This window comes from Pan troglodytes, chromosome 17, assembly GCF_028858775.2.
Source record: "Pan troglodytes isolate AG18354 chromosome 17, NHGRI_mPanTro3-v2.0_pri, whole genome shotgun sequence".
Classification (NCBI taxonomy): Eukaryota; Metazoa; Chordata; class Mammalia; order Primates; family Hominidae; genus Pan; species Pan troglodytes.
The window spans coordinates 33,275,343-33,285,491 of NC_072415.2; the positions used below are offsets into that span (position 1 = coordinate 33,275,343).

At 44.2% G+C, this 10,149-nt stretch overlaps 1 protein-coding gene across 19 annotated transcripts in view; it reads right to left on the bottom strand.

Moving 5' to 3' along the window:
* The window catches only part of TMEM241 (transmembrane protein 241), a 181,773-nt gene extending 172,803 nt beyond the window's left edge, over nt 1–8,970 (bottom strand). For 14 of the 19 annotated variants that reach the window (XR_010151862.1, XR_010151861.1, XR_008540701.2 and 11 more), the window contains exons 1-2: nt 8,776–8,970; nt 1,638–1,684 (exon numbers count right to left, since the gene is read on the bottom strand). Coding sequence is in view for 6 of the 19 variants with exons in the window: in XM_063795563.1 (XP_063651633.1) it covers nt 1,638–1,684; nt 8,776–8,847 (119 nt within the window). In the remaining 13 variants the exon portion in view is untranslated. The remainder of the gene's footprint in view (nt 1–1,637; nt 1,685–8,775) is intronic. The other 5 variants (XR_010151863.1, XR_010151869.1, XR_010151868.1 and 2 more) reach the window with 3 other exon arrangements.
* Between the last annotated feature and the right edge of the window lie 1,179 nt (nt 8,971–10,149).

Sequence of the window (10,149 nt, forward strand, 5' to 3'; positions counted from 1 at the left end):
TGCTGCTGCTAAGGACATAATTGTGCTCTTTTTTATGGCTGCGTAGTATTCCATGGTATATATATATACACCAGATTTTCTTTATCCAATCCACTGTTGATGGGCACCTAGGTTGATTCCATGTCTTTGCTATTATGAATAGTGCTGTGATAAAATACACGTGAGTGTAGGTATATTTTTGGTAGAAGAATTTATTTTCCTTGAGTATATACCCAGTAATGGGATTGCTGGGTCAAATGGTAATTCTATTTTTCATTCTTTTAGAAGTCTCCAAACTGCTTTCCATAGGGGCTAAGCTAATTCACAATCCTACCAACAGTGTATAAACGTTTCCTTTTCTCCAAAACTTCGCCAACATGTTATTTTTTGCCTTTTTTTAGACGGATTTTCACTCTTGTTGCCCAGGCTGGAGTACAACGGTGCAATCTCAGCTTACTCCAACCTCCAGCTCACTCCAACCTCCGCCTCCCAGGTTCAAGCCATTCTCCTGCCTCAGCATCCCAAGTAGCTGGGATTACAGGAATGTGCCATTATGCCTGGCTAATTTTTTTGTATTTTTAGTAGACATGGGGTTTCACCATGCTGGTCAGGCTGATCTTGAACTCCTGACCTCAGGTAATCCTCCCACCTTGGCCTCCCAAAGTGCTGGGATTACAGGCATGAGCCACCACACCGGCCATTTTTTGACTTTTTAATAACAGCCATTCTGACTGGTATGAGGTGGTATCTCATTGTGGTTTTGATTTGCATTTCTCTGATGATTAGTGATGTTAAGCATTTTTTCATATGTTGGCCACTTGCATGTCTTGTTTTGAGAAGTGTCTATTCGTGGACTTTGCCCACTTTTAAAGGAATTATTTAGTTTTTTTCTTGTTGATTTATTTAGGTTCCTTATAGATTGTGGATATTAGTCCTCTGTTGGATGCATAGTTTGCAAATATTTTCTCCCATTCTGTAGGCTTTCTGTTTACTCTGTTAATAGTTTCTTTTGCTGTTCAGAAAGTCTTTAGTTTAATAAGGTCCCAATTGTCAATTTTTGTATTTGTTGCATTTGCTTTTGAGGACTTACCATAAATTCTTTGTCTAAGCCAGTGTCCAGAAAAGTATTTCCTAGGTTTTCTTCTTGGATTTTTAGAGTTTGAGATCTTACATTTAAGTCTTTAATCCATCCTGAGTTAATTTTTGTATATGGTGAGACAAAGGGGTCCAGTTTCATTTTTCTGCATATGGTTAGCCAGTTTTCTTTTTTATTTTTTTTTTTGTAGACAGTGTCTTGCTATGTTGCCCAGACTGGTCTTGAACTCCTGGCCTCCTACAATCCTCTTGCCTCAGCCTCCCAAAGCGCTGGTATTATAGTAATGAGACACCACGCCTAGCCTAAACCAAATTTCTTATGTAGGAATCAATCCCAAAGAAATAGTTGGAAATCTGGCAGACTTTAACACAAAAATGTCTAGTAACATTGTTTTCATGCCCCCAAAATAGAACATAAATGTCTGTTAATAAGGTGGCTAAATATCTTACAATATGTCTATTTGACAAAAAAAAAATCTATGCAGTTATTAAAACTATTTCAAAGAATGATGTTGGTTGGACATTTCCTAAAAATGTATGTAAAGAGCAAAGAAGATACTCACCCTTGGAATAATGTAGGGTAGGTAAATTTCAAGACAGACAGCACATACTGAAAAACAAACACCAAATTACTGGACATTTCAAATGATAGAAAACTGACAAACCATATAATCAAAGACATTTCTATTAAAAAACATAACCACATAACCTAAGTAAATTCAAGTTTTAAAAAGGCCATTATTCCCACCAAAATCACAAACTGGGCAAACAAATGACCTCCCAAGTCATACTAAAGAAATTGAGCCGGCTGGGCATGGTGGCTCATGCCTGTAATCCCAGCACTTTGGGAGGGTGAGGCAGGCAGATCACAAGGTGAGGAGTTCGAGACCAGCCTGGCCAATATGGTGAAACCCCGTCTCTATTAAAAATACAAACATTAGCTGGGCGTGGTGGTGCGCACATGTAGTCCCAGTTACTCAGGAGGCTGAGGCAGAAGAATCGCTTGAACCTAGGAGGCAGAGGTTGCAGTGAGCAGAAATCACGCCACTGCACTCCAGCCTGGGCAACAAAGTGAGAGTATATCTCAAAAAAAAAAGTAAAGAAAAAGAAAAGAAAAAAGAGATTGAGCCGCTTTTTCCCAGGGCTACCAGAAGCCTGGCTGCCTTTTAGTTGGTGAAATGGAGCTGGCATCATGAGCAAACATGGAAGCACAGCAGCTGGGTCTGATGTTATAGATGCTGGAACACTCAGCACCTTCCCAGATGTCAGAAATGTCACATTGTAACTGTAGCAGCCCCAGAGTAATTCAGACAAGTCCCTGGACACAGTCTGTTTTCTCAGGGTATCCACTTCATCTATGGTCCAGTTTACCTAAAAATCCAATCCTTTCTTTGTTTCTCTTCAAGTAAAATCACCTCCTAGTCTTTCTTTCCTTTGTTGTCCTTCAATTTTTAGGGTTTTGTATGTCTTTTGTATTAAATGATTTTTTTTCAAACTAATTCTGCATTTTAGGATTTTGTATGTTGTTTGCATTAAATGATTTTTTCAAACCAATTCTGCATAGGAGTCATAGTTTTTGCTGTGTTTTAGCATGTTACGGACTTTTTTTAAACCAACTCAGTTAAGGTCAATTTCTATTTCTCTTATGTATATTTATGTATATTAATTGAATTTACAGCACTTTATGAGTGAAGGAATTGTGTTTTATCCTTCTGGGTATCTTTTCCATTTTTTTCCTATTATTGACCAAGTAGAATTTACTTTTTTAAGTCTAAAACCATTAAACGGCTTTAGGCAAGGACTCTGCTGATCCTTCACATGCTCTAAAAAAATGGAGTGGACTGGTGCTGGGCAAGTTTATATATCTACTTTTTTCCCAGGGATTAGTCCACACAGAATTCCCCTTGTCTGAGCTCCTAAATGCCACAATTATGGCTAACTGCTTATGCGTTGTTCTACACTTCCTCTTCTTCCTTGAAATCTATTTACTACATAATTCAATATGCTCTTCCCTACTTTTCTGATATTTTTATTCTTATATGGAGAAAAGGAAAGGATTAACTGAGCATCTGAGTCACAGCCTGGAATGCCCTTAACAAGCTTCATTATGACAATAAATATTTAGTTTACTGTGTGCTTAGCTTTGGCCTACATACTGGAGGAAATCAAAGATCCTGAAGCTATTGCCTCACCTTGCTAAAGAACAGAGAAAAAAGAAATGCAATTCCTCACATCACTGAGAAGTGTTGCTCAGACAAAATGCTATTCTATTGAACAGCAAAGCCCTAGCAATGAGGTTCTTGAGGAAAGAGAAGGAGCCCCATGCGCGGTGGCTCACGCCTGTAATCCCAGCACTTTGGGAAGCCGAGGGGGGAGGATCACGAGGTCAGGAGTTCGAGACCAGCCTGACCAACATAGTGAAACCCCGTCTCTACTAAAAATACAAAAATTAGCCGGGCGTGGTGGTATGCACCTGTAACCCCAGCTACTCAGGAGGCTGAGGCACGAGAATCACTTGAACCCGGGAGGTGGAGGTTGCAGTGAGCCGAGATTGAACCACTGCACTCCAGCCTAGGTGACAGAGTGAGACTCCATCTCAAAAAAAAAAAAAAAAAAGAAAGAAAGAGAAGGAGCAATTTGGGAGCCATTGACGCCTGTAATTCCAGCACTTTGGGAGGCCAAGGCGGGAGCCCAGGAGTTGAAGACTAGCCTGGGCGACATGGTGAGACCCTATCTTGACAAAAAATACAAAAATTAGCCGGACATGGTTGTGTAAGCCTGTAGTCCCAGCTACTTGGGAGGCTGAGGTGGGAGGATCACTTAAGCATTGGAGGCAGAGGTTGCAGTGGGCCAAGATCATACCACTGCACTCCAGCCTTGGCAACAGAGCAAGACTCTGTCTCCAAAAAAAAAAAAAAAAAAATTGGAGCCATTGAAAGGCATGCAAGCAAATTTCTTATGCTTAGTATCCACTTGTAACTCTTTTTTTTTTTTTTTTTTTTGAGATGGAGTCTTGCTCTGTCACCCAGGCTGGAATGTAATGATGCAATCTTGGCTCACTGCAACCTTTGCCTCCCAGTTCAAGTGGTGTTCCTGCCTCAGCCTCCCAAGTAGCAATGACTACAGGCACGCACCACCATGCCCAGCTAATTTTTGGCTACTCTCGAACTCCTGACTTCAGATGATCCACCTGTCTTGGCCTCTCAAAGTGCTGGGATTACAGGCATGAGCCACTGTGCCTGGCCTTGTATCTCTTTCTTCAGTGAATTGTCTACTTCTGCCGTTTACCCATTTATTTTCACTGAGGTTTTAGTATTTATTAATTTAATAAATTCTTTGTATTTTACAGATGCCAACCACTTGTCCAGAACAGAAATAAACTTTGCCTTTGAGCTGAAGGCTCAATTGCTATGAGGGGAAGAAGGACAGCTGGCTGCCTAGGGCCTGATTACAGCTGGAACCTCCCAAAGGACGGAGGAACACGTCATCAGCCAGGGCCAGCCCAGGCCACCAAGCCAGAGCTCAAGGGTGTGGTGCTTTCTCCTCCCTCGCTACCTAGGGCAGCTTCCTTTGACAGCACACTTGCTGTTTCAAACTTCTAACAAATATCGACCATTCTTTCAAACAATAGAAGGGGGTCAGAATGAGCTATATAAGATCTTTTTCAAAAGAATTTTCTTTCTACGAATAAATAGGGGAACTGCTGAAGGAGAAAATTACACTAAAAAAAAAGGAAACAAACTGAAATGGAGGCTTCAAAAAACTAGAAGAGAGCATCCTCTACTTTAGACAAAAAAAAACTTCACTAATTCAAAAGAAAATTAATGTGGCAGAGAAATTACATGCTCTCTGCCACATTAGAGTACAATATGCTCATAATAGAATATGCTCATAGTAGGATATGCTCATAGTAGAATGAATATGCTCATGGGGTGTCCACTGCAGATTTCTTCCCAGTTGGCCTCTACTTAGTCCAAGCCGACCCACCCAGCCTTGGTTACCAGAAGGGAGCATCACCATTCTGCTTGAGAAGATGAAACCATGGCCATAAAAGGTTCAAGCTTATAAGAGATATAAAATTCCTCACCAGAGTCCCATAATGTACAACCTACCTGGCTCTCCCATCTCCTCTCCTCCACTCTCGAGCTCACTTCCTCCTCCCTCTGTAGACAATCTCCTTGGTCTCCCCTTCTTTCCCGCCTTCTGCTGTTCTTGACCTACTCTTTCCACTAGCTCTGACACTTCCCAACATCCCCAAGCCAAAGCATTCCAAACCATTGTATTTACATTCTCGGGACCCTTGGTCAGCTATGATTTCGATTATTCAGATTATATATCCCTGGGACCAAACAATTTGGTTTAATTTCATCTAATACCTAGATGCATTATGCACATGGAAGGTATTTTGTCCTTTTATTAAATTTGTTGGCTGGGCACGGTGGCTTATACCTATAATCCCAGCATTTGGGAAGCCAAGGCAAGGTGGGCAGATCGCTTGAGCCCAGGAGTTAAAAACTAGCCTGAGTAACATGGCAAAACTTCGCCTCTATAAAAAAAAAAATACAAAAATTAGCCAGGCATGGTGGCGCACGCCTGTAGTCCCAGCTACTGAGGAGGCTGAGGTGTGTGGATCGCTTGAGCCTAGGAGGCAGAGGTTACAGTAAGCCATGATTGCACCACTGCACTCCAGCCTGGGTGACAGAAGAAGACCCTGTCTCAAAAAACAAACAAACAAAAATTTATAAAAGGCCGTGGGGCTCCAAAAAATTTTGAAAAAGTGCCACAGATGAAAATGTACATCCAGGCCAGGAGTGGTGGCTCATGACTGTAATCCCAGCACTTTGGGAGGCTGAGGCGGGCGGATCACCTGAGGTCAGGAGTTCAAGACCAGCCTGGCCAACATGACAAAACTCCATCTCTACTAAAAATATAAATATTAGCCCAGCATGGTGGTGCACACCTGTAGTCCCAGCTACTCGGGAGGCTGAGGCACTAGAATCGCTTGAACCTGGGAGGCGGAGGTTGTGGTGAGCCGAGATCACACCACTGCACTCCAGCCTGGGTGACAGAGTGAGCCTGTGTCTCAGAAAAAAAAAAAAAAAAGAAAAAAGAAAAGAAAAGAAAGAAAGAAAATGTACATCCAAAGAGGGGCATTAATTTCTATGAACTAAATGCTATTTGTCTGCTTTTTTTTTGCTTAGATAAAATGTTTTTTATCTAACCAATGCCATGGCTCATGGGCTTTCATGACAGATGTGTTAATCTACCCCTTCTAGTGATTATGTGGAAATAAAAGAAAGGTTATTCTGTTTTAAAGTAAAATTTTATCATTATATCCATCAGGTTCGCTAGACAAATTAGAAGAGTTAAATTGAAAAAGCCAGAGATTTCACAAATTCACAAATTTCTGAATAGGTGCTACAAAAAACAAACAAACAAACAAGCAAACAAAAAAACTGCCTTTAGTTTAGCTACTTGTCCCACGAGAAGAAAACAAATCTGTTAAAAGTTACTAATTACTGTCACAGTATAAACAAAAGATTGTCCTTTTCTTCCAGAGTAACGACCGTTTATCTTATAGTTTGCCACAATGGCAAGCACTAGGCCACCTACCTTACAAACATCATTTCTTTTGTTGTTGTTCAGACGAAGTCTGGCTCTATTGCCCAGGCTGCAGTGCAGTGGCGTGATCTCCGCTCACTGCAACCTCCGCCTCCCTCGCTCAAGAGATTCTCATGCCTCAGCCTCCTGAGTAGCTGGGATTACAGGTGCCCACCACCATGCCTGGCTAATTTTTGTGTTTTTAGTAGAGATGGGGTTTCACCATATTTACCAGGCTGGTCTCAGACTCCTGATTTCAAGCGATCCGCTCACCTCAGCCTCCCAAAGTGCTCAGATTACAGGCCTGAGCCACGGTGCCTGGCCAACACCATTTCCATTAACTCTCACAATAACACTTTCTCTTTTTTTTTTTTTTTTGAAACTGAGTCTTGCTCTGTTGCCCAGGCTGGAGTGAGATCTCGGCTCACTACAACCTCCGCCTCTCAGGTTCAAGTGATTCTCCTACCTCAGCCACCTGAGTAGCTGGAATTACAGGCGCCTGCCACCACGCCTGGCTAATTTTTGTATTTTTAGTAGAGACGGGGTTTCGCCATGCTGGCCAGGCTGGTTTCGAACTCCTGGCCTCAAACAATCCACCCGCCTCGGCCTCCCAAAGTGCTGGGATTACAGGCGTGAGCCACCGCGCCCGGCCACAACAATTTCAAGAGGACTCTTTGTCCCATCTTAAAGTTAAGAAACTTAGGTTTAGAAAGAGTAAGGTTCCAAACGCCAAGTAAGTGGAGCCAGGAAGTAAAACCCATCACTGCCTCCCAGGAAGGCTGCATTTATGGACCTTCAAAGGCTTATCACCATAACTAAAAATCAACTGGAGGCCGGGCGCAGTGGCTCACACCTGTAATCTCAGCATTTTGGAAGGCTGAGGCATGCGGATTACCTGAGGTCAGGAGTTCGAGACCAGCCTGGACAACATGGTGAAACCCCGTCTCTACTAAAAATACAAAAATTAGCCCAGCGTGGTGGCGCACACCTGTAGCCCCAGCTACTCGGGAGGCTGAGGCAGGAGAATCGCTTGAACCCAGGAGGCAGAGGTTGCAGTGAGCCGAGATCACATCACTGCACTCCAGCCTGGGTGACAGAGCGAGACTCTATCTCAAAAAAATAAAAATAAAAATCAACTGGAGAAGGAAAGGGGGTTGGGGAGCATCCTCTGAATATATAAAGGCAGCCATTCATTGTAGGAGAGGAGGTAGAAGGAAATGCTGTTTGTCGATGGTTCTTTTCCAGAGAGGAAGAGAGGAGAAAGGAAGAGCGGGGAGCAGGTGGGGAGGCCGCAGTAAGACCCCACAGTGGGGCCAGGTGGTCTTGCACCCTGTATTCCCACTTTGGCTGGGGCCAGCCCAGAGTCCAGGCCAGCAGGTAATGCCCCAGCCATGCCCACTCGGTCCTATTGGATCCAACCTTTCCCTGCGTGGTATCAAACCTAAAGCCAGCTTCCCTCTCCTTGCAAAAAAAACCCCAAACCTGGCACCACTGCTTCTCTGCCTCCTCACCAAAAGGTTTTCATGATGTCATGACATTAGTTTAAACCTAAAACTAAATGTACGTTTTATTTTAAAAAATAATAATTCCATGAAAAACTCCTGAAGTGCTTACAATGGAGACGTACAAAAAAATTGATTCGGGAATCAGCAGTGTGAGGGGGAGACGGCTTAATCTCTTCTATTTAAAGGCTTCTGGAACTTCACGGGGGCTCTGGGACAGGGGCGTGTTTAGAAAAAAGGCAGGATGTGTCAGATTTCTTCTGACTCTTCCTCCCCGGGGGAGCAGGAGCCAATTGCTTGCTTTCTCTTAAAACTAGTCCACACAGCCCCAAACCAAGTTCCCAGGAAATGGGCAGCCCAAAAATCCTGTTTCCCTGGAGATGTACCGTGCTTCACAGTGCAGGAAACGGGGACAGTACAGGCTGGCAAATCCTATTTCTGAAAGAGCATCCCACACACGGAGGAGGTTCGCTCTCCATCTCCATCGCCACCAGGAAAAATGAGGTAAAAAGCGGGAGGAGGCTCCGTTTGTCACGGGAAGATTCTCCGACTCAAACCTCCCACGTGCAATCGCTGCCTCCCGCGCCCGCCCCCTCACCTTGTTCGTGAGGTAAGAAGCCAGGTAGCAGGTACAAAAGGTGAGGCCGACCAGAGACCTCCTCACACACATCTGTCAACTCGTCCCCTTCCCGGGGATCCGCGGTGCCTGCCCAAATCCCCTGGCCGCCGCCCGACCCCCGCAGCAGCAGCAGCGGCAGCGGCAGCAGCAGCAGCCCAGAGACGGCCACGTGGCTCCGAGCTCCGCCAATCAGCGCGGGGACCGCCCCCGGCGTCTGCCTTCTTAAAGGGGCCGCGCCCTCGAAGGACGGTCATTCTTCTTTTAAAGAGCAGAAAGTGGCAGAAGAGGAAAAAAGCATACCGCAGTTCACAATACCCCATCAGTGTTTAAAGAAAAATGTTCATCGCTATCTCTAAACTATGAGACCAAAATATTACCCGTGCTTCCCTGAATTTTCCCAATTTTCTCCATTGAGTCTGTAGCGCTTTGGCAAATGACACAAAAAAGGTAACAGCAACAAATGTTCACTTAAAAGAGGGAAGGTGAAGGAAGAAGGAACTGGAATTGAGTATAGGTTTTTTGAGTTTTGTTTGTATTTAAAGTCATTCCATTCTCTTGACATTTCTATAAAATAAGAACCCTTTCCCAAGCACAGCCCCTATTCCTATTCCTATTCCTATTCCTAGTCTCTAGGGTGGAAAACTGGACTCATGAGGCTTCCGGCAAATGTTAGTAAACATGCAAGAAAACCTATTGATGGACTTGGACAATAGCAAGAAGTGCCAGTGTTCTCTGCCTGTAGAAACACACAGATTTTCAGAAACACCCACACACGGGGAAACCATCACTCTTAAGCCACAGCAAAAGTCCTCCTGGCTCTCGGTGCTGGAGCAGTGGATGGAAAACGACACACCAAACCTTATGTAATTTTTCTGTTTTTCAGAAGCATGCCTTGTTTCTCTCTGCTCCCTCCAGCATTGAGGGAGGGCTGACCTCGGCTTGTCCCCTTGAAGCCACTCCCCAGCCACCACTGTCTCATCGCAGTCCTTTGCCTCTGCTCACTTTTCCACAGGTCTCTTCCTGGGCCTGCTGGTTGGTCTGCAGAGGGGACCAACATAGAGATGGAGGTAGGCTGGTCACCCCTTCCCTCCCTTTTCTCCCACAGTCTCCTTCAAACCATTTGTACAGATGGGTATAGCTTTCTCTACCAAGACTGGATGATATGGTTTGGCTGTGTCCCCACATCTCATCTTGAATGGTAGCTTTCATAATTCCCACATGTTATGGGAAGGACCTGGTGGCAGATAATTGAATCATGGGGGCAGTTTCCCCCATATTCGTCTCGTGGTAGTGAATAAGTCTCCCCAGAGCTGATGGTCTTATAAGGGGAAACCCCTTTCGCTTGGCTCTCAT